This window comes from Diceros bicornis, chromosome 32 (genome assembly GCF_020826845.1).
Source record: "Diceros bicornis minor isolate mBicDic1 chromosome 32, mDicBic1.mat.cur, whole genome shotgun sequence".
In the NCBI taxonomy this organism is placed as follows: domain Eukaryota; kingdom Metazoa; phylum Chordata; class Mammalia; order Perissodactyla; family Rhinocerotidae; genus Diceros; species Diceros bicornis.
The window spans coordinates 24,610,315-24,634,518 of record NC_080771.1 but is presented as its reverse complement, the minus strand read 5'-3'; the positions used below and the strand labels follow the sequence as shown (position 1 = coordinate 24,634,518).

At 49.2% G+C, this 24,204-nt stretch overlaps 1 protein-coding gene and 1 pseudogene across 1 annotated transcript in view; both read left to right on the top strand.

The window, feature by feature from the left end:
• IL34 (interleukin 34) overlaps window positions 1-24,071 on the top strand; it is a 53,605-nt gene extending 29,534 nt beyond the window's left edge. The window contains exons 2-7 of the mRNA XM_058528237.1: window positions 14,163-14,572; window positions 19,383-19,516; window positions 20,352-20,429; window positions 20,718-20,879; window positions 23,047-23,182; window positions 23,406-24,071. Coding sequence (XP_058384220.1) covers window positions 14,545-14,572; window positions 19,383-19,516; window positions 20,352-20,429; window positions 20,718-20,879; window positions 23,047-23,182; window positions 23,406-23,581 — 714 coding nt within the window. The 5' untranslated portion in view covers window positions 14,163-14,544 and the 3' untranslated portion in view covers window positions 23,582-24,071. The remainder of the gene's footprint in view (window positions 1-14,162; window positions 14,573-19,382; window positions 19,517-20,351; window positions 20,430-20,717; window positions 20,880-23,046; window positions 23,183-23,405) is intronic.
• LOC131396184 (dnaJ homolog subfamily C member 7-like) lies at window positions 5,579-6,992 on the top strand (annotated as a pseudogene).
• Window positions 24,072-24,204: the final 133 nt, after the last annotated feature.

Here is a 24,204-nt window from a genome sequence, read left to right as displayed (position 1 = left end):
CTACTGGTATTTGGGGCTGGAAAATTCTTTGTTGTAGGGAGCTGCCCTGTGCACTGTAGAATGTTTACGGCATCCCTGACCTCTGCCCACCAGATGCCTGTAGAACCCTCAACCCCAGTTGTGGCAAACCAAAGTATCCCTCGAAATGTCACCTGGGGGACCAAATCCACCTCCTGGTTGAGAACTACTCTAGGAGAAAGACTCAGTCTGGCGCTAATATGTTTTAAACACCTCTCTAACCCTCCTAACCTCCCTTTTCCAAAAAGAGAGAGCAGATCCCTAGCTCAGAGCCCTCAGCAGGCAAAGCTTTCTCACTAGAATTTAATTCCATTATTTCGCATTCCTTGAAGTTTCCTTCTCATTTTGGAAAGTGAGAATTGTTTTTCTCTTAATGAAAGTGTTATAAAGTTTTCTTTACAAATAAATTTAAGTAAAAAGGTGAGTGAATGTAGAGAAATATATCTCAATATACTATATAGATGTGGCCCAAATAGTGTGCCAGGCTCCTGGCTCTAAGGAAGTGCTGAGTAATGCAGTTTCCTGTTTCAGTGTTTCTGTCATCTGTAGCACTGGGCAGGTTTTGTTTTGTTTCACCCAAGGCAATACTCCAGCTTGGGAGATGTCTTAAGGATCTGGTGTGGCCGCCAGGCCTCCAAGATATGCTGACACTGATCGCATACATGCAGCACCTGCCAGACTATTCTGCTTGCTTCGAGCATTTGGTCCCTGGACCCCGGAGTGGGTCTTACTTGATAAAATTGTTCAGGTGACTTTGGATCACAAGGGCAAAGGCAGTGCATGTCTGGATCCCACCCAATCCTTGTCTGAGAAGCAGACATTGGAGAACAAACCACACAGGCCTGGAGCATTTCTGATTTCACAGAGGGGTCAGATGTGAGAGGAAAGCACAATATTTCATTCACATCAGACATCTTGGCAAAGCTGCTGATCTGCTACTGCCTCTGCTTGCCTCATGGGAAAAGGCTTGATCAGACTTAGCAACCTTTGATGAATTAATGGATGTAGGCATTAGGGATCATGGCTGCCAACATCAGAAAAGAGTGAAAACCAGACGTTACATGCCTCCTGTTGAAAGAACCCAGCACCACCTATAGTCATGAGAAAGAATTTGAGGTTGAGTCTGACCCAACCGCCAATGTGCGGAAACAGAGGACATAGCAATGTGTTGATTTGCACCATGAGTGTGCAGTCAGCAAAGTCTAGACTGGGATACTCTACAGGGCAAGTATCCTGGGTTCTTCAACAGATGAATTGTAAGGGAAAGAATGGGATGGGGGGAAATCTCGTCTATTAAAAGAGACTTAAAAGATACATGAAATTTAAAAAGTAGACAAATGGGGCCGGCCCCATGGCTTAGCGGTTAAGTGCGCATGCTCCGCTGCTGGCGGCCCGGGTTCGGATCCTGGGCGAGCACCGATGCACTTCTTCTCCGGCCATGCTGAGGCCGCGTCCCACATGCAGCAACTAGAAGGATGTGCAGCTATGACCTGCACTATCTACTGGGGCTTTGGGGGGAAAAATAAATAAATAAATCTTTAAAAAATAAAAATAAAAAAATAAAAAGTAGACAAAGCTAAAAACTAAACTATAGTGACTAGGGATGCCCAGCTGGTTGATAAAACCATCAAGAAACCCAACAAGGTAACTGCTCTAATGGTCAGGATGGTGGTTACTTTTTGGGGGATCTGTGATTGGGATGGGGCTCATCAAGGAGCTTCTGGGGTGGCTGGCCAGTTTCTATTTCTTGATTGGGTGGTAGTTATAAGGTGTGATTGTCTTATAATGATTCATTAAACTGTACATTTGTTTTATGTTAATCTGTATCTGTGTTGTATTTTAAAATAAGTTTTAAAAAAGCAAGGTACAAAACAATGCATGCAATATGCTACCTTTTGTAGGCAAAAAGAAAGGAACTATGAAAATATGCTTCTATTTTAAAATATAAACAATGCAAGGATAAACCAAAAACAAATACATTTTTTTTTTTACTATTAGTATTATTAGAGAGAGGAAAGAGATGGGGGAGAAAGATGGGGACTAGAAGCTAGACCTTTCTGAACATACTTTTTATAGTTTTTACTTTGGAATTATGTGTTTTGGATAATTAAAACATAAATATTAAAAAAAATTCCTAAAAATAAGAAACAAATGGAAATGCATGGTCTTTTGACTATACATTCCAAGTGGGAATATATCCTAAGATAAAAAGAACCACAAAGAAATCTTAAACTGCAGAGACTTGTCTTATTGTTAAGTTTTAATATTAATGTTACTATTTTGAAACTACTATATATATAGAAGGATAAAACAAATAGTTATCTTAAGTGTCATTTAGGAAACAAGATTTTCAGCACAAGACAAAAGAGATGCAAATAATATAAAGACATTAAAAACCTTATAATTCTGATGATTTATCTACAAGTTAATGATTTATTTTTCTATTCTGAAAAATATGAATTTTGCTAGGTCTGTCCGCCTGAAAAAGCCTATAAACACTGATAACTGGGTAGTAATGAGCACCCCAGTGTTCAGGCTGCGGTTTCTAAGTACCATTTCCCATTAAAAAGTTCCTTGGAAAAGTAGCTGATTTTGAGTCTGAGGCAGAAAATGTACAAGATGAACCTTGAACCTCCTGTCATGTCTGAAAGCAAGGAACCTATTGAACACACTGGAGTGATGTCAACAGGATAGCAACCTAGTGGAAAGAGCTCCCATTAGCCAAATGATGAAATAATTTGAATATCATAAAGAGTAACAAACAGCCACTTTGGAAAACAGCTTGGTAATTTTATTGTTAAATCTCTAGCTGTCATATGACCCAGCAACTCATTCCTAGGTACTTACCTAAGAGCAATAAAACATATGTCCACAGAAAGACCTGTATGCAAATGTATGTGGCAGCTTTATTCAGAATTGCAGAAACCTGGAAGCACCTCAAATGTCCGTCAACTGATGAATGGATAAACAGTGCGGTACAATGGTGTCCTAACTCAGTAGTAAAAGGAACAGACCACTGATACACTCAGCAACATGCATGAATCCCCAATGCATTTGCTAAGTGAAAGAAGACAGGACAGAAGTGGCAACATACTGTGTGATTCCATTTATAGAATATTCTGGAAAAAATAAAACTCTAGGAACAGAAATTACATTAGTGATTGCCAGAAGTGTGGGGTGGGGAAGGGGATTGACTGCAAAGAGACCCAAGGGAACTTTTCGGAGTGATAGAAATGTTCTATACTTTGAATAACATGTTGGTGTTTATATTTGTTGAAACTCATCAAACCGAACACTTAAAGAGGGTGAACTTTAGTGTACATCAATTATTCCTCAATAAACCTGACTTAAAAGTAACTTCAATGGACTGAAATATGTAAATTAAGAAATTAGTGAATTCAGGGGCTGGCCCTGTGGCCTAGTGGTTAAGTTCAGCACACTCCGCTTCAACGGCCCGGGTTCACGGGTTCAGATCCCAGGCACAGACCTACACCACTTGTCAGCCACACTGTGGTGGCAACCCACATATAAAGTAGAGGAAAACCGGCAACAAATGTTAGCTCAAGGCTAATTTTCCTCAGGAAAAAAAAAAATTAATGAATCCAGAATGGTACTGAAAAATCATCATTAATTACCTTTGGAGGATGCTAGGGAACAACTCATTCTGAAAGCTAGTAATTAAAGAGAAAGAATCAAATTTTATCCTGCTTTTTCTACACAAACAAAACTTTAAGATAAGAAAAGAGATGAAGAGGGAAATTTCTACATTATAGAAGAATCACAGTAATAAATGCAGAGGGAAAGATAGAATCAGAAAGTCAACCACCTAATGAAATACTGGATCCAGGCTATAATCATCAGTGTCTGATGAAAGGTAAAAAGTTTATAGAGAACTTAATAGTGGATGGATTAGGGAGAAAGAACATGACATTTTAGCTCAATAAAGTGGGACAAGCAGATGTTCCATGCCTCCTGATGTAACACAACACCTCTTATGAAAATTATACCTGAGCCCAGTGAAGCTTCTTGATCTAAGTATTAAAAATTCAGAGATAAATATGTTAAATGACATTCCAAGGATTCAATCAGCCAAATCCAGAATGTGGAAAGTCTACAGGACAAGTGACCCAGTTTCTTCAATAATAACAAAAAGGGAAAGTAAATTAGTAAAGATTAAATGTCTAAGAGTTCAAGACTTACTACAAAGCTACAGAAATCAAGACAGTGTGGTGTTGGCATAGGATAGAAATATAGGTCAATGGAATAGAACTGAGAATCCAGAAATAAATCCATATCTGTCTGTGTACATCTATAGTCAATTGATTTTTGGTGAGAGTGCCAAGACCATTCAACGGAGGAAAGAGTAGTCTTTTCCAAAAATGGAGCTGGGACAACTGGATAGCCACATGCAAAAGAAAGAAGCGGGGCTCTTACCTCACGCCATACCCAAAAAAACTCCAGGGGCCGGCCCGGTGGTGCAAGTGGTTAAGTGCGCGCGCTCCACTGCAGCGGCCCGGGGTTCGCCGGTTTGGATCCTGGGCGCACACTGACACACTGCTTGGAAAGCCATGCTGTGGCGGCGTCCCATATAAAGTAGAGGAAGATGGGCACAGATGTTAGCCCAGGGCCAGTCTTCCTCAGCAGAAAAAGAGGAGGATTGGCAGATGTTAGCTCAGGGCTGGTTTCCTCACAAAAAAAAAACAACAAAAAACAAAAAAAAACTCCAAATGAATCAAAGACCTAAAGCTATAAAACTCTTAGAATAAAACATGTTTAAATATTTGTGACTTTGGGTTAGACAACAGTTTCTTAGATATGACATCAAAGCACAAGCAACCAAGAAAAAAAAAAAGATAAATTGGGCTTCATCAAACTTAAAATCTTTTGTGCATCAAGGGACACTATCAAGAAAGTGAGAAGACAACCCACAAAATGGGAGAAAATATTTACAAATCATATATCTGATAAGAGGTTAGTACCCAGAATATATAAAGAACTCTCACTCAACTCAAAAATAAAAAGATAAACTAATTGAAAATGGGCAAGGATTTGAATAGGCATTTCTCCAAAGAAGATATATAAATGACCTGTAAACACGTGAAAAGATGCTCAACGTCATTAGTCATCAGGAAAATGCAAGTCAAAACCACAATAAGATATCACTAGGTATCTCACCCACTAGGATGCATATAATCAAAAAGTCAGATGAGAGTTGGGGAGAATCTAGAGAAGTCAGAACCCTCAAACACTGCTGATGGGGTTATAAAATGGGGCAGGTGCTTTGGAAAACAGATTGACAGTTCCTCAAAAAGTTAAACACAGAGTAACCATATGACCCAGCAAGCCCTTTCCTAGGAGTATACCCAAGAGATTGAAAGCATATGTCCACACAAAAAACTTGTACGTGAATGTTCATAGCAGTATTATTCATAATAGCCAAAGAACGGAAACAACCCAAATGTCCATCAACTGATGAATGGATAAAGAAAATGCAGTATATTCATACAATGGAATATTATTTGACAATAAAAAGGAATGAAGTACTGGTCCCAGCAGTACCATGGCAGCTGCCGTGGAGTGCGGTGTGATAATGGTGGTGACTGAGCCAGAGCTGCTCCACCACAAAGAAGCCAAGAGGGAACCAGTGAAGATTACAGTCAAGCTTATAACCATTATACAAAAGCCATAGATGTGTGTCCTAAAAACGCTGGCTATTATGGGAATTGAGCAGCCACCTAGATGATGCTCGGAAGGTCCTGGGAAGCTCGGAGATGCACAGCCGTCAGTGAGGTTGGATGACAATTTTGTCCAGGGACATCTACGAGAGGGCAAATGACACCTATCTCTAGGCGGCATGTCACAGTTTTCAGAGAACCCTAGAACTGGGTCACAAAAATGCTCAGGCCCAACAGGATTTCAAGAATGCTAATGCAGTCATAAGCTAGGAGAAAATAGCAGAAACGGATTTTGAGAAGCGAGATTTTCAGAAGGTTATTTTCTGCGTGGACCATACCCTAGAATTTGCCCCTGCCTCCTGTTGCTTCAAAATCCTCAAAGCAGAATATTTAGCAATGCTGGGTTATTGTCCAGAAGCACAGTCTGTGGCCAGTGTCATTGTACGAATGGATTTCACCAATGTGGGTGCTCCGAATGTACGAGGACTCTGCCTTTATTCTGAAGATCTCATTGAGAAGGCAGTTCAGGCTCTCAGGATGGGTCCTGACCAGAGAAGGCCTGCATTGCTTGCAGAAAGGCTAAAGCACTTAAAGCAAAGAAAGAAGATGGGAATGAAGCATTTAAAGAAGGAAATTACAAGCTAGCACATGAACTGTACACAGAAGCCCTGGGGATAGACCCCAACAATAGAAAAACAAATGCTAAACTCTGATGTAATCGGGGTACGGTTAATTCCAAGCTTCGGAAACGCGATGATGCAATGAAAGACTGCACAGATGCAGTGAAGCTCATGACGCTTGCATAGAAGCCTCCTTGAGAAGAGCTCAGTGTTGCACGGACACAGAACAGTATGAAGAAGCAGTGCGGGCCTATGAAAAAGTGTATCAGACGGAGAAAACGTAAGGACATAAACAGCTCCTAAAAAATGCAGAGCTGGAACTGAAGAGAGGAAAGGTTGCTACAAGATTCTGGGAGTGAACGTGGAGGCCTCTGAGGACAAGATGAAGAAAGCTGATCGGAAACAGGCCTTGGTGCTCCATTCAGATGAGCACAGTGGAGCCAGTGCCGAAGTTCAGAAGGAGGAGGAGAAAAAGTTCAAGGAAGTCAGAGAAGCTTTTACCATCCTCTCTGATCCCAAGAAAAAGACTCGCTATGACAGTGGATAGGACCTAGATGAGGAGGGCACGAATATGGGTGATTTTGATGCCAACAGTATCTGCAAGGCATTCTTTGGCGGTCCTGGGGGCTTCAGCTTTGACGCATCTGGTTCAGGGAATTTCTTTTTCCAATTTGGCTAATGAAAGGAAACCATCCAGAACCCAGCAAATGCAGACTTGTCAGTTTCACCTTGAACGTGGACACAATTCACCTCCTCCCTTCGTCATGTCTCCACATACTTAGAGCGGTTTTGCTTTCTCAGTTGGATGCCCCGTGTCTTTGTGAGTGGGGTGACAGAAAGGGAGCCAGCACCCAGGCTGCAGGTAGGGGAGGAAGGTGGGGGGTGAACGGGGAGGCAGCTCGTGAAGTTTTGTTTTACTGTTTAACTTTATTAAAAAAGAAAAAAAAAATTAAGAGAATAAAATGAGGGCCAGCCCTGTGGCTTGGTGGTTAAGTGCGCGCGCTGCGATGCTGGTGGCCCGGGTTCGGATCCCGGGTGCGCATCGAGGCACCACTTCTCCGTTCATCCTGAGGCCGAGTCCCACATACAGCAACTAGAAGGATGTGCAGCTACGACATACAACTATCCACTGGGGCTTTGAGGGGAAAAAATAAAATAAATAAAATCTTTAAAAAAAAAAGAGAATAAAATGTTTTGACCCTTTGGGAAAAAAAAGGAATGAAGTACTGATAGGTGTTCTGTCTTAGTCTGCTCGGGCTGCCATAATAAAATGCCATAGGTTGGGTGGCTTGACAACAGAAATTTATTTTTTTACACTTCTGGAGGCTGGAAGTCCGAGATCAGGGTGCCAGCGATGGTCGTTTCTGGTGCAGATTCTCTGATTGGCTTGCAGAGGGCCGCCTTCTCACCGTGTGCTCACGTGACCCCTTCTCTGTGGGAGCACGGAGAGAGAGAGCAAGCTCTCTGGTGTCTCTTCTTATCAGGGCACTAATCCTGTCATGAGGGCCCCACCTTCATGACCTCATCTAACTCTAATTACCTCCCAAAGCTCCCATTTTCAAATACCGTCACACTGGGGGTTAGGGCTTCAACATATGAATTTTGGGGGACACAGACATTCAGTTGATAACATGCCAGAAGATGAATGAACCCTGCAAACGTTAAGCTAAGTGCAAGAGGTCAGTCATAAAGGCCCACATACCGTATGACTGCATTTATAGGAAATGTCCAGAGTAGGCAAATCCATAGAGATAGAAAGCAGATTAGTGGTTGTCAGGGGCTGAGAGGAAGAGGAAATAAACAGTGACTGCTAATGAATACAGAGTTTATTTTTGAGGTGATGAAAATGTTCTGGAATTAGATTGTGGTGATTATTGCACAACTTTGTGAATATACTAAAAAAAAAACCCACTGAATTGTACACTTTAAAATGGTGAATTTTATGGCATGTGAATTGTATCTTAATTAAAAAAAAATAAAGGAAAAAAGACATGAGAGACACATCATTCAAGGGCACTATATACACTACCTTGTTGGGCTCTTGGTTCAAACAAAACAACTTAAAAAAAAGACATTTTAAAAACAACCAGGGAAAATTGGACATGGATTCTGTATTAGATGATATAAGGAATTATTGATTTGGGAATGTGCAATAATAGTAAAGTGATTATATTTTTAAAAAAATCGTTACATACTGGTAAAATGGCGTGTCTGGAATTTGCTTTAAAATACTCTAGGGAAAAAAATTGGAGGATGACAGAATATTGATAATTTTTGAAGCTGAGCAATGGCTATATGGGGTCCATTAGACTATTCTGCCTTGTTTGGGTTTGTTTAACAATTTCTATAGTAAAAAGTTTCAAAAAATAAATCAAATATGGCAGAGAGAAAAAAAGAGTCTTGATTAATACTGAATCCCGGAAAGTTCATCTTCCAACAGAAGATTCTGAGCTGGCCCTGGGGCAGTGACAGCCCACCTTTGCCCCCGAAGGCCTCCTGATCTGGAACTGGGCTTCATTCTGAGGAGAGAAGCCACCTGAACGACTCCCAGAAAATGCTTTGGGTTAGAATTGATCCGGCTCTGTGCAGGGCGTTTGCAGAGATGGTGTACTTCCATGCTGTATCAGTTAGTGTTTGCTGTGTGGCAAACTACTCTCAAACTTAGTGGTTTAAAATAAACAAACATCGATTATTTCTCCTGAATCTGTGGGTTGGCTGGGATTCTGGGCTGCCTTGACTGGGGCCAGATGGTCTAGGATGGCTTCACTCAAAAGCCTGGGGCCTCAGCCGTGGCTTCTTTTTTTTTTTTTTTTTTGTGAGGAAATCAGCCCTGTGCTAACATCTGCCAATCCTCTTCTTCTTCTTTTTTTTTGCTGAGGAAGACTGGCCCTGGGCTAACATCCATGCCCATCTTCCTCCGCTTTATATGGGACGCTGCCACAGCATGGCTTGCCAAGCAGTGCGTTGGTGAGCGCCTGGGATCCGAACCGGCGAAGCCTGGGCCGCCGCAGTGGAGTGCGCGCACTTAACCGCTTGCGCCACCGGGCCGGCCCAGCCATGGCTTCTTTAGGAGCTAGCCAGGAGTTGTTTACATGATTCAAAGCCTTCCCAGCAGCAGGAGAGGACAAGCCCTCAGGCACAAGCAAGTCCCATTGGTCACAGCAAGTCACACGGCGGAGCCCAGATACAAAGGGTACAGATTGGACTTGTGCTGAGTGGGACTACAGGGTGCCAGCCAGAGTCTGACCCAGCCCACCTCTCTGAAGGAGACTGACTTTTTTTTTTTTTTGTGAGGAAGATCAGCCCTGAGCTAACATCCATGCCAATCCTCCTCTTTTTGCTGAGGAAGACTGGCCCTGAGCTAAAATCCGTGCCAATCTTCCTCCACTTTATGTGCGACACCGCCACAGCATGGCCTGACAAGCGATGTGTCGGTATGCGCCCGGGATCCCAACCCGGGCCGCCAGCAGCAGAGCGTGTGGACTTAACCGCTACGCTACGGGGCTGGCCCCCAGACTGACTTTTGAGATGTGGCCGAGTGGGTCCTGTGTTATTCATGTTCCCCAGGTTAGAATCCTCTTTCCACTGTAGAACAGAGGTGGTGGGTAAAATGTCACTCAGGAATATAGATCCTGGGCTGATGAAATTAACCCGAATAAAGCATTCCTGTTTCTGCTTTTGTTTGTCTCTCTTTTTCTATGGCCTAAACTCAGTCCTATTTGTCTTTCACCTCCTCCTTGTATAGAGCATCTGTCACTCACTCCTCGTGGCTGCTGGTTGTTGTCCCTCCGAGAATTCTCAAAGGGCAGAGTGGCTTGATTCACAGGAGGAGGATGAAGTTAGGCGTGCGGCCTTGGGCCAGCGCCCTCCCTCACAGCCCGTTTCCTCATCTCTAGGATGTGGGGGTTGCATGGAATGTCTCTGAGGCCCTTGTGACCCTGCCCTGCTTACAGACAAGTGGTCAGGCTGGAGCAGGTGGTCCAATGCTCTGTCCCCTGGGCCTCAGGTCAGGCCCCGCTGCTTTGGGGAGAAGAATTCTCTGGGTAGGTGTAATAGATTGGTTGCAAAACTGGCCTCAATTTTTTGCACACATCCCCATCTATGCCCTTTGCAATGATATTTTGCAGCTCTTTCCATCAAGTAGAGTCTATTCCCTACCCCTCACCCCCAATCTGCTTTGGCCAATAAAATGAGGTGGAAGTGATGGTGTGATTGTTTTGCGCCTCAGCCTTAAGGGGCGTTGACTCATTTGCTCCCTTTCTTGGAACAATGGCATGAGAACAAACCTAGGCTAGCCTGCTGGAGATGTGATCCCAGCTGAGGCCAACCTAGACCAGCCAGCACCTGGCCCACCCACCAGCCAGTGAGCCCAGCCTAGATCAGCCAAGACCCAGCCAACCTATAGATTTGTGAAAAGTCATAAATGATTGTTGTTTTCAGCCGCTGTATGTTGGGATGGTTTGTGGCAGCTGATAGAGTGGGTACTTGAGCTGTGTGTGTTCTGAATATAGAACAGTGTCTCCTCCTCAGGCTGGGGCACGGGCTCCAGAGCTCAACCACTGGATTCCAATTCGGGTTCCACAGCTCCGTCCCTGGGGAGGGCGAGCCATCGAGGTTCTCAGGCTGGGCAGGGAGGAGCCAGAGCAGGTGGCTTTGGAAAGGAGGGAGCAGTGCAAGTCCCAGGGGAGCAGGTCCTTGCTGCCGGACCTGGACAGACATCGCGACACAATGCAGCACAGAAATGCCTTTTTACGAAATTTAGTTTTATTTTTTAAATCAAAGTTATACCTGCACCTGAATTAAAGAATCAAATCTTTTAATATGACACTGTTATGAATGACAGCAGGCCTCTCTCTGCCCACTTCTCCCCATTTCCTGCTGCCCAGAGACAGGACTTTCAAGTTTTTTATTTTTTTTTAAGCAATATATATTTTTTATCCTTCTAAATAGCATGCTCGTCTGGCTGCTTCTTCATTTGAGGCATTATCTGTTGACTTCCCACCGTGGAAGACTTACTCCTTGTCACCCACTTCTCTCCCCACACACCTGCACCTCCCCAGCTCCTTGTCCTCCCAGGATCCTTATGTAATGATTCCATCAATGTTCACTTTTTACTTGCCACTGTGACTTTGAAAATGCTCTTCACAATTGAACTGTGCAGAATAATACTCCAACTTGTACTTTCTTGCACAACTTTTCCCTGTGTGAGATTCCTAATGACTGCTCCATGCAAGCCCCAGGGGTAGAGTCAGGGTGGGTGGGAGAGGCATATTTTCAAACTCTTCACCCTCCCCCATCCCCACCAGAGAGAGAGAGGAGGGGAGAGAGAGGCCCTGGGCTCTCCGGGGATGGGCAAGGCCACTCTTTTAGGTGGATTACTCTCAGGCCTCATTTGCCAAGGAGGGGCCCTCTGTTTGGGGGGCTCTGTGAGCAGCCTGCTTTCCTCTGTGCCCCGCCCCCAGGCTCTGGCTCCAGTGTCATCAGGTAACTCCCACTTTGTGTCTTTCTTTGCTTTCACACATTTCTCCCGTTTCTGTGGGGCTCAGGGGGTGGGACCACAGATGGTGCCCAGGTTCAGGACTCTGTGATGTGGCATGAAGGTGACCGGGACCCCATTTCTCACTTTCTCCATCAGGGTCTGGTGGTCCAGGGTGTGTGGTGGGGTTCAGCACTGGGGACCTTTCCAGGAGATTTCTGAGTGAAGAGGCTGCCAAGAGAATTTTGTGGGGTGTGGACAGGGCGCAGAGCCTGATTCTGGTGTGTGGGGAGGTCTGGGCTGAGGGACACTCCAGCCGGTGGGAGCAGGACAGGACAGGATACCATTGCCTGGGCCCCTGTGGGCAGCACGCAGAGCCGAGATGTTCTGAAGGGCTGTGGAGCACGATGCCTCCAGGTTATAGATAGGCCCAAGAGAGATGGAAACGTCTGTCCACACCAAAACCTGTACACAGAGGCTTGTCGTGGCTTTATTCATAGTGATCAAAAACTGGAAAAAACTCAGATGCCCTTCAGCTGGTGGATAGACAAACAGTGATCCATCTACATAGTGGAATACTACTCAGTGAGAAAAAGGAACAAATCACTAGCTCATGCAACCACCTGGCTGAATCCCAGGTGCAGAATGCTAAGTGCAAGGAGCGGACACAGAAAGCTGCACGCTGTGGACGCATTTTGATGGGGTTCTGGGAAAGGCAATCCTCTGGACAGAACACAGATGTGTTGTTGCCTGGGGCTGGGGGTGGAGGAGGGCTTGACTAGAGTGGCAGGAGGGAATTTTCTGGGTGGATGGAAATGTTTTATATCCTGATTATTGTATTGGTTACAGGGCTTTGTGAATTTGTCAAAACTCATAAAATTATACAGTAAAAAAGATGAATTTTATTGTATGTAAATTATACCTCAGTAAACCTGAGAAAACCCAAAGTAACGACAACAAAAAGTTTCAGTTAGATTCGTGTTTGTGGTAACTTGTAACAGCAGGGAAATTGCAGGGTGGGTCAGAGGAGGAGCTGGGATCCAGGGGTGACCTCACACAAGGGGTGAATGGGAACATCCACGTTCCCTGGGTGAGGCCCTGCCTGCCTGCTAGGAACCTCCGAGGGTAAGAGCCAGAACTTCCAGTATATTCTATGGTGATGCCGTGGATGCCACAATGGAGAAGACCACCAAATCACACCTACTTTCCCCTGGGGCCATCAACCTGTGGCCATTTCGCCCGACCAGCAGGGAAACAAGGAGAGGGCAAAGGGATGGAAGAGAACTGAGTCAGAGACTGGATTCAGAGCCAGATCTGTCACCAGCCAACTCAGCCTCTCAGAACCTCAATTTCCTCATCTGCAAAATGGGAACAGCAAACAGCCTGTACCTTGCAGAGTCCAGTGAGGGACAGATGACTGTGAGCCAACCCCATGCCCAGCTGGTAAGGACTTCCTAACTCTCATGTGGCTGTCGGCTGGCCGGAGTGGCCACCAGCAGGCCAAGTTTGAATTCCTGTAGCGCTTCCTCCAAGCTATGTGACCTTGGACAAGTGTCTTAACCTTTCTGGGCTTTGATTTTCTTATTGATAAAATGAGATTTTATGGTCCCATAAAATTGTTGCAAGGATTTAATGGATATAAAGGCCTTAGCCCTAGGCCTAGCACATAGCAAGCACTTGGAAAGAGCTATTCCATTATTATCATAGAGTTGCCAAAATAACAAATAAAAATACAAGATTCCCGGTTAATTTGGAATTACAGATAAACAATGAATATAATTTTAGTATAAGTATGTCCCACATAATATTTGGGACATACTTATACTAGAAAAGTATTGGTGACATAATTGTACTAAAAACTATGTGTTGTCTTTCTGAAATTAAAATTTAACTGGGTAAATTTGTTTGGTATTTCACCTGGCAGCCTTATTAAGAGGGAAGCGGATTTGCGGTAACATGGGAATGGGACTAAGCCTGCAGGTGAGTGGGGGCGTGAGTAACCTGCTGCTGTTTTACACCCTGCTGCAGCCCGAGTCATTCGAGTACCTGCAGTCTCTCCTCCTTCGGGAGGCTCCTTGGCTTAGCCCACACTGCCCATTCGGTACTTGGTCCTGCTTTAGTTTGGGCCCATGGCTGCCAGCCCGTGTCATTGTAACTAGCTCCTGGGCTGGCGTGCCCTTTGGACATTCTGGAGTCATTTTTGTGTCCCTGAGTGGCCAGCCGCCAGGGCAGGGCTGTGCGCCTCCGGCCTTTCCCGGGGTCCAGCCTGGCGTGGATGCAGCGAGCACCGTAGGCTCTCGGTGCCTGCGACTGACGGCTGAGTGGCAGCACGGCTCTTACATAATCGCTTTCTCTCCTCCTTTCTCTTTCCAGAGCCAGATTTCACACTGAGCAGCTGCAGACGAGGAAATCAGAGACAGCACAACCCAGCCCCAGATTCCAAGGGGCCTGCTGGGGACTCTCTCCTCCCGCTCGGGCGGGAAGACCCCGAGGCCGCTGTCTCAGGCCAGGTCCTGGCTGCCATGGGACGCGCAGCAGCCGCCCGCTGGCTGCCCTCCGCACTGCTAGGCAGATAAGGGCGGGTGCTGCCCCAGGAGCACCTGCCGCCCCCTGCCGGACCCCTCCGTGGCCAGCCCTCCCTGACTTTGGGCCACCTCTGCTGACCCGAGGCCATGTAGGCCCCACTCGGGCCTCTGTGGATAGACACACCGCCGGGGACACCGCCTCTGCTCTCTGGGGGACCCAGCATACCACCATGCCCCGGGGATTCGCCTGGCTACGCTGTGAGTACTGGGGGGGTCCATGGAGACCGCCTTGAGGAGGCCTTGGCCCGGAGCCAGGCTCTGCCGTAACCATGGCAACTGGGTCATTCTTGCTGATGAGACGTTGAGATGCTTCCCAGCTTAACCACAGGCACCCTCGGGGACTCCCACGGCTGCCCTCTGCCCTGTCTCCAGGTGACCCCAGGTCAGATGGGCATGGTGAGTGCGAGTCTTAGGCTGGGTGGGCACAGTCTGTGGGTGGTCATGGGGACAGGGCAGGCACTGGGGGTAGGTGGCAGCATTTCATCTTCTTAGACTCATTGGCGCTGGGGAGTACAGTGGAGATGGAGGTGATTTCTGGCCTCTCTGGGTGTGGCCCACTGGGGGTGGGGATTGTGGAAGTCTGGGCCCCAAGACCCACGGGAGAAGTGCACCCAGGTGCCTGGGGAAGGCAGCCTGCTCCCTCTGACCCTCCCTCCATAAAGAACAAAATTATAAGGCAGAAAGAGAACACTGTTGTTGTCAAAAAGAAAATAAGTTGAAATGAGGACAGAAAAAAAAGAATCTAGAAGCTTCTCAAGCCTGCTGGTGGGAGGCCAGACCAAGATCCCTCCAGACTCCAAGATGCAACTTAACTGACTCAAATTCAACATATTTTTCTGGTGCCTCCCACGTGCCCACTGGAGAGTTACTGCCATGGCGACAAGGACCTGGGCTGCCTTGTGCCTTTGTCCCAGTGCCTGGCACAGAGTTAGGAGAAGGTCCAGAGTTTGATCCTTTGAGGGACTCCAGAGGAGTTGAGTCCACCCTGGCCCTTGTGGAGGGACACTGCAAAGGGTCAGAACATTCAGAACAGCGAAAGGACTCAGGCCCAGTGTTCTGGAAGCTTCCAGGTCATGAGGAGCAGGAGAAGCAGCGTGGGTGAGGTGCTGCTTGAAATGGTCTTGAAGGTGGGCGGTGTCCACACAGGTAGACATGGGGAGGTGAGGACAGTGTTCCAGGTAGAGGGAACAGCATGAGCAAGGGCTCAGCAGTGGGACAGTAAGAAGCCAGCCTGGAAGGCTGGTTTGGGCTCAGGTGGCTCAGGCCTTGGAAGCCAGGGTGAAAAGTTCCTAATTCGTGAGATAACAGGGAGCCCTGGAACGTTCGTGACCTGGGGTGGAGGTTTGGAGTTACTCTGCTTTCGGAAGAGCAATCCTGCGGTGCTTGCAAGAGTCGCTGTCACACCTTCTGGGCAGGAAGTAATGAGGGCCAGTTCCAGAGACGGAAGTGAGGATGAGAAGGCATGGTGGAGGGGAGGGTGGATCGCAGGACTTGGCAAGGATTGGCTGTGGCGTGAGGGAGAGGGTGTGGATGCAGATCAGGGGCTTGCAGAGGGCCCGGGGTGCTGGAGAAGATTGGCTGCCGTAACACATTGCCACCAACTTGGCTTAAAACAGCAGAAATTTATTCTGTCGCAGCTCTGGAGGCCAGAAGTCTGAAATCAAGCGAGGCCACACTCCCTCTGTAGGCTCTAGGGGAGGATCCTTCCTGCCTTATCCAGCTTCTGGTGGCTCCCAGTGCTCCTTGGCTTGTGGCAGTGTCACTCCAGTCTGCTCTCCCTCTGCGTGTCTCGGTGTCCTCACCTCTTCTTATAAGGACACCAGTCATTGGATTTAGGGCCCACCCTAAATCCAGGATGATTCATCTGAGGATCCTTAACTTGATTGTATTTGCAAAGACCCTATCTCCAAATAAGATGGCGTCTGAGGTTCTGGGTGAACATGAATTATGAGGGGATGCTTTTCAACCCCCTACACAGGCTCAGATTTGGTCGCTGGAGGTGGGGGTGGTAGCCCCATTTGTGACTGTACAAAGGGCAGCTGCTCTTTCTTCAGCCTCCTCTTGTGTCTTGTGGGCCTCTTACCTCTGGAGGAAGCGGGGGCAAGACGGGCCTCCTGACCAGGGTCAGGGTTGCACTGGCTGCAGGGCTCCCAGGGTGCAGAGCAGCCGTGAGGCTACAGCGTGCTGTCCCTGCCTAGTCACCTGTTTGCTGGCCTATTTCTCGGGGTGGAGGCAGCAGGAAAGAAGCTTAAAGTTGGAAACGGTAGTCGGGTTGCAGACTAGGAGGAAGTCTAAGTTTGGGAGAAGGCAGATCATGGATGGACAGGGTTTCCAGGGCAGCCCGTGTGTGCCAGGCTGGGAGGCACGGAGGCTCTGTAAGTTCCCTGTATGAGCCCACAGTTGCCAGGCCCCGAAGGCCCCTGACCAGGACTCAGATAAGGGCGTGTGGGGTAGGACTTGGAGGGTGGAGTGGGCAGCCAGTGGGTGACTTCCACGTGGGAAAGAAGATTCAGTGTGGACAGAGATACAGATTTTTACAACTGTCACTCTGGGTCAATGGTTCTCAAAGTGCGGTTCCCAGACCAGCAGCATCAGCTTTCCTTGGGAACTTGTTCGACATGCAGATTCTCTGGCCCCACCCCAGACCTGCTGAATCAGACACTGTGGGGCGGGCTGGCTCTCTGGGCCTTTACCAGCTCTCCAGGAGATTCAGACGCACGCTCCCATTTCCCTGCTCGAGGTGAACCCCCACAGCACTCAGTAAACAAGACTGTGCTGTGGTTAACAGCATTATGTATTCACACACTAAGGGCTAAGTTGTCTGGTCAAGATCATGAGTGAGTTGGACAGATGATGCTAGAGACGGGGATTGGTGGGGGCTGGTGTGGGCAAGGGAGAGTCTGGGGAGGGAAGAAGTCTTGGGGAGACCTTGAAAGAGGTCTGCAGTGAGAGGATACCCAGGGCAGGGGCAGAATAGGAGCAAAACACCTGATGCAGGAATGATCTTGACCTGCAGGGGTGCCAAGCTGAGAGGGTTAACAATTAGAGACAAGACAGAAAGCGCGCAGAAACACTGGTTCAGTCTGTGTTTATCTGTTCTTGTGTCCAAATACTGAGGAGAGCGCGTGGGAAGAGAGAGAGTGGAGGTGAAAGATGGGTTGCAGATTTGCAACCTTGCAAAAAACGTGGTTGTCAGACTTCGGCGAGAGGAAGGGCTGGTGAGCTGCAGCCCAGATGGGCACAGCGCTTAGGCAGACCTGAGGGCGCTCCTGGTGAGGGGCCCAGCAGGAGCAGAGGCATGGCAGCAGGACTGAGAAGGAGGTGGGGAAGTGATGGGGAGCAGGCCCAGACCAGTGAGCATTTCAGAGCAAAAGTCTTCCTAAGTGCCAGAGGGGTGCGTGGGGAAAGTCCAGTCAGTAATTCCTACTCATGACCGGGGGTGGACCAAGGCGGTGACTCAGCCTGCCTGGCTATTTGGGGCGGGGCGGGGGGGGGGGGGTGCGGGAAAGAAAAAGAAAGAAAGAAAGAAAAGAAAATAAAATATTGCTTTTGACTATAACAATAATACCTGTAGATATTGATTGTAGAATATAAAATATGTCCTATGAAAATATAAAGAACATAAAAATCTCCCATAGCGATATGGTACACTTCTTTCCACATTTTCTACACACACATTTATATAATGAACAAAATCCAAGTTATACTGTATACCCAGATAAGGAGTGTTGAATCATGCTTTTTTAAACCTCACTAAGCATAAGTATTTTTCTTATCATGTGAACATATCATAAGCTTTTTTTGCCAGCGTGATTTTTATTGCCTACATTCATTATTATTGAACATCTAGGCCATTTACGGATTTTCACTATTATAAAATAATGCTACAATGGAAGTCTTTGTCCACACATCTTTTGGTTATGTCTCTCTTTTTGGTTTTCCTTCAGATTTATTCCTAGAAATGAGTTTAATAGGTCAGAGGGTGTGGACATTTTTAAGGCTCAGCGGGTCGAAGGATGTGGACATTATTAAGTCCATTAATAACAAACATTGAGAAATTGCTTTCCAGGATGAGAGCCCCTGCTTCACTACTTTGCCAGCACCAAGTGTTATTAAAATAAAATAAACAATTAAAAAAACCCACTTTCCATTTCGATAGGTGAAGCACGGCCTCTGATTGTTTTAATGTGAATTTATTTTTATTAGTGAGGTCGATTTTTTGGATACATCTCTTGCCCATGTATATGTTATTCTTTCTGCTCTGATTGACTTAACCCTTGTTCATATTTGTTGCAAATTCCCTCAGATACTTTTTGTGAGTCTGTTCAGTTACGTGGATATCACGGGCTGTTTTTGAAGTCACAGCGACTCCTAGTGTGAAGGCTAGTAACGTGCGGAAGGCTGCAGCTAGTTTATTGGCATGGAAGAAAAACAGCCTGAGTGAGATTCGCTTAGCATCCCAGAATGAGCAAACTGGAAGGGCCGCTACAGACCGGCTGGTGCGTCTAACTGAGAGAGATGCCGAGGTCAGATAGAGCAGGGAAGAAAATTGGCTTTGGTCACCCAAGAGTCATTGGTAGAGTTGGAACTAGAATCCACATCTGAATCCCCTGATAGAAAATACATCAAGAGGCTTTGAAAATATGTCAGTGCTAGAAGAGGGACTAAGCTTGCCCTGGATGGGAGGTTGTGCCTGCCCCGTGGGGGTGGGGCAGGAGTGGGGAGGAGACTGGAGACCAACCCCAGGGTGTGCCTCCAGGGGGGCTCTGCTGGCCAGGGGTGGGGGTGGACGGGCTGGACGGCTCCTGCTTGCCTGGCTTTGCTGCCCTGGAGCCCAGACCCCAGGAAAAGCATTCTGGGTGGTGGGAAGGGCTCCTGGAGGTTCTGTGTCCCCTCCCCGCAGCCCCTCCCATGAGGACTTGTGACTGGGGGAAAGGGAGGACAGTTGTGCACAGCTTTGCACACCCGGGCAGTGTTGCTCATGTGTTCTGTTGGGTGTGGTCCGCAGATTTGGGGATCCTCCTTGGCATGGCATTGGGGAATGAGGGTTTGGAGGTGTGGCCCTTGACCCAGAGCGAGGAGTGCGCCATCACCGGCTTTCTGCGGGACAAGCTGCAGTACAGGAACCGCCTTCAATACATGGTAACCATGTGGGTGGGCACCTGCTGTGTCCCTCTTCCCAGGCCCCTTGGCTCACTGGGCGTAGGGATCTGGACATTCAGGGTCCCTCCTTGGACCTGTGTCAGCCCTGAGCCTACCATGGCCCCTTCCTTCACCACACACACCCAAACGCCTTGTCTGCACTTACTGTCCCTCTCCCGCCATCCGTCCCTAGGGACCTCCACACCTTGATCTGACCTTTGATCCCACCTCCACGTGGCACACATTCTGTGACTCAGAAATGGACTCCAGGAAACTTTCGGGGAACCCCAGATACTTATTAGCAGAGGAGATAAGGACCTAGAAATTAGAATGTTGGATTCTTTTTGTAGGGTGGAGAAGCCCACTGACACATGGCTCTATATGTCTTTTTTTAACGGCTTTATTGAGACACAATTCACATACCACACCATTCACCCATTTAAAATGTACAACTCAGTGGGTTTTAGTGTATTCGCAGAGTTGTGCAACCATCACTATAACAACTTTTAGAGTAATCTTTTAAAGTAATCTCCCTCACTCCCTGAAGAGTATGTTTCTGTTGGGGTGGTGTGTCTCTCACACTGCTTCTCGGCCTGAAACTTCTGCCTTAACAGCAACTACATGCTTTGTTTCAGCCTTCCCTGTGTCCCCGAGGAGAGACAGCTGTCTTTACCCCCGTGGGGCGCCAAGTGTCTATTCTCCGTAGAGGGCCACTTCTGCCATCGAAGGGCTGGGCCTGGGTTTTCTCCTCCACATCAGATTTGTCTGGGAGGTTGGGGGCCTGTCTGAGCCATTTCTGACTATGACCTCGTGGTTTGTTCTTGTGCCTCCCCAGAAACACTACTTCCCCATCAACTACAGGGTCAGCGTGCCTTATGAGGGGGTGCTCAGAATGGCCAACATCACCAGGCTGGTGAGAATCCCCCCCCGGGGCTGGGGAGACCCCTGCCTCCTGGGACATCCCCTGGGCCCAGCCTGAGAGGCACACTGGTCTTGACAGGTCCTGTTGCCAGGGGCCTTTCCTGGTCCCTCAAGCAAGTCCGCCCTTGGCCCAGGCCTGAGGTTGCCTGCCGGCCACAGTGGATGCCCATGGTCGGCTCCCTATGCAGGGCAAGCCCTGGGGTGGGGGTGTCGGAGTGGGGGGGGAGGAAGGCCCAGAGGCCCGAGTCTGGGGTTTCCAGTGATTTTCCTGTCCCTGCAGCGGAGGGCCCGGGTGAGCCAGCAGGAGCTGCGGTATCTGTGGGTCTGGGTAAGTCTCAGTGCTACCGAGTCGCTGCAGGAGGTGCTGCTCGAGGGCCACCCGTCCTGGAAGTACCTGGAGGAGGTACACACCTTGCTGCTGGATGTCCAGCAGAGCCTCAAGGTGAGCTGGGCAGGGTGTGGGTAGGTGGGCGGGGCGCGTGTGTGTGTGTGCGTGTGTGTGTGTGAGGGAGGATGTAAACTCATGGAAAGTCCAGCATGTCCTGAAGGGTGTGAGAGAAGTGGGGGAGAGGAAGAGATGGCCAGAGATGACTGGGAGGTGGGCTGGGGGCGCAGGGCAGGAGATGCCCCTGAGATTCTCTTCCAGGTTCTGTCACTCTTGCTGTGATCCTGGGCAAGTCACTGGTCCCTCTGGCTTTGTTTCCACATCTAAAAGAGAGGTTCCTGGCGGGGAGGGAGAGGGAGGAATAGATGGAGCACAAGGGCTTTTTCGGGTGATGCGGCTCTTCTGCGTGACCCTGTAATGGTAGATACATCACATCCTGCGTCTGTCAAAGCCCATAGAACAGACAACACAAAGGGAACTCTAATGTAAACTACTGACTTTAATAATAGAATAAAAGAGGTGCCTGATAACCACCTGCTCAGCAGGGTTGATCTCAGGCCTCGGGGATACGTCCTCTAAAAAAACCTGAAGAGTAAGGTGACAGGATCAGTGTGTGCCCACTCAGGCCATGTGTGAGCCATGGGACCCCTCCCCCGCACCCCCTCTCTCCCAGCCCAGCTCTGCCCTGGGGACCCCCACCTGCTGCCCAGCTCAGCTTCTGGGGCACGGCCCCTCCAGAACACCCAGCACCAGCTGTGAGCCTCTGATGATACCGGGGCTTGGGGGCCAGCAACTGTTTCTGCAGCTGCCTAGAACTTGGGGAGGCCCTCTCAATTCTGGCGGAGGCCGGGGCACCCAGGGAATTCCTTGGTGGCTCTTTTGTGCCCGTGGGCAGGGTGAGTTGGAGCTGACCTGGGGAAGACACAGTTCTCCATCCTCGTTTTTCCTCAAGAGGGTCTCTGGCTCTGAGAGCTCTCAGTGGCTCATTTGGGGGCTGGGAAGGAGATTGCCAGGTAGGCTGAGGCCCTGCCCACTGGGGTTGTTCAGATTTAACCAGCTTTTAAATCTTGCTTCCTTCTAACCATGTTAGTAGCCCATAGCCCGCTCCAAATATGCCCAGCATCCGTTGGGCAGTGGGGTTTCCCCTGGAGGGAGTGGGCCGTGGGGGTGGGCGCCTTTCCCTCCCGCTATCCTCACTCCTCTCTCCAAGCTGCTGTGACAAATTGCCACTAACTGGTGGCTTAAAACAATGGGCATTATTCTGTGACAGTTCTTGAGACTGGATGTTTGCAATTAGGGTGTCGGTAGGGCCACGCTCCCGCCGAAGGCTCTAGGGAGGATCCTCCCACCTCTTGCAGCTTCTGGTGGCTGCTACTGTTCTTGGCTTATGGCAGCATCGCTCCAACTCCTGCCTCCATCTTCACGTGGTCTTTCCCTCTGTGTCTCGTGTCCTTTCTCTTACAAGGACACCAGTCATTGGATTTAGCGCCCACCCTAAATCTAGGATGATGTCATCCTGAGATCCTTAATTACATCTGCAAAGACCCGATTTCCAAATAGGGTCACATTCACAGGTACCAGGGGTTAGGACTTGGACACAGCTTTTTGGGGGGAAGAGGGGACACACAATTCAACACAGCACACTTTACCCCCAGCTTGGGCCCCATTTCCTTCTACGAGATGCCTTCTACCACGGCTCTGCCCCCTACTCAGAGACTTCTCTCCACGGTGTCCGTGGGGCTCCCCACACCGTGTGTGCTCCTTTTGTTAAGTATGGTGGGGAGAAGCCCCTGACCTGGGAACTGGAGACCTGGCCCTGCCCGTGAGCCTTGGCCTTGCTGTCCTCACCATACGACCCTCATGAGGGTCCTTTCTCTTCTTCCTTGGAGTCAGTGGGGGTCTTTGCATCCTGAAGGACAGTGTTCTTGGGGCCAGGAACTCCGCACACCCTGACCTCCTCCCTGTCCCGCCTGCCCCCTGCAGTCATTTTACCGATGATGGAGAAAGAGAAGCGTCTGTGTTGTGGTTGGGTGAGGGGCATCGAGGGGGACCCCCCAGGAAACTTGGCACTTGCAGGAAGAAGGAGGAGAGAAATTGCCCAGGCCTCCTGGTCACAGAAGTCTTGTCTTTCTTCCGTGGTCTGTGCCCCTCCAGGGGGCACAGCTCTCCTGGGACGTGGCCGTCTCTTCGCTCACCCTTGGTGCTAACAGTTTCCTCCTTCCAGGATGTGGAGGTCAGCCCCAAGGTGGAAGCGCTGCTGTCACTCCTGAGTGCCCCGGGGCTGAGCCTGAAGCTGGTGCGGCCCAAAGCCCTGCTGGACAACTGCTTCCGGGTCATGGAGCTGCTCTACTGCCCTTGCTGTAAGGAGCTCGGGTGGATGGGGCTGGGGCAGGACACCAGGCGTCTGGGCCCGAGTCACTGGGCAGAGCTGGGGCTCCCCCGGGCAGGCCCTCTGCCCAGGGATACAGGCCATTTCTGGAAGTCGAGATGGGCCCTGGGTATGGGGACAAGAACAGTGTGGCTTGGTCTGGGGACGAGGGGGTGCTGATCAGTCCTGCAGTCTTTTTTTCCTGTCTCCTGCAGGTAAACATAGCTCCGTCCTGAACTGGCAGGACTGTGCGGTGCCAAGCCCTCAGCCCCACAGCCAGGAGTCCCCGTCGTCACAGTGTGCGGCTGCCCAGCTGTACCCTCCACCCCAGCAGCCCCCTGCCTCCCTGCCCCGCTCGCCGGGACCCAAGGCTGGACCCCCAACTCAGTGACACTGCCGGGGACACGGAGCGAGGCCTCCTGTCCTGCGTGGCCTGTATGGTGACCTGGGTGGGGAGGCTGGAGGGGCCCCATGGGAGTTCAGCTGGGCCTGAGACTTTGCTGGGTGGTGGTGGGGAGCCCCCTCCCACCCCCCCGCCTTGGAGAGGAAGCCCTGGAAGGGGGTGTTTCCTTTGGGGAGTCTGTGCCTGAGAAGGGCTCAGCTTCCTGCCTTCCGTGCCTCACATGGTCTCCCCTGGAGTTGCGGGGACCTGGGGGCACAGAGCTCTCACCCCTCCTGGCACCGCCCGGGCTGCGTCCCTCGCCTGAAGGCAGCACTGAAGGTCCCCAAGCCTGCGGAGGCGAGAGCTGGGCCTGGTGGGTGTGGGGCAGACGCAGCTCCGTGAGGCCGGGGGGCGGGGCAGAGCCGAGCGCCACATCTTGCCACAGTGGATGCCCTTCCAGTTCCTTTGATTTTTTCTATTAAACGCCTGCTTTGTTTGGTTTGGTTTGGTTTGTTTTGCATCTGCGAGGGTGACTGAACCCGGAGAGGGCCTGGAGCCCTCCACCGCCTCCCCCTCCAGCTCCAGCCTGCCAAGTGCGGGAGGTCGGGGCGGGCTGGTGCGGCCCTGGGGCC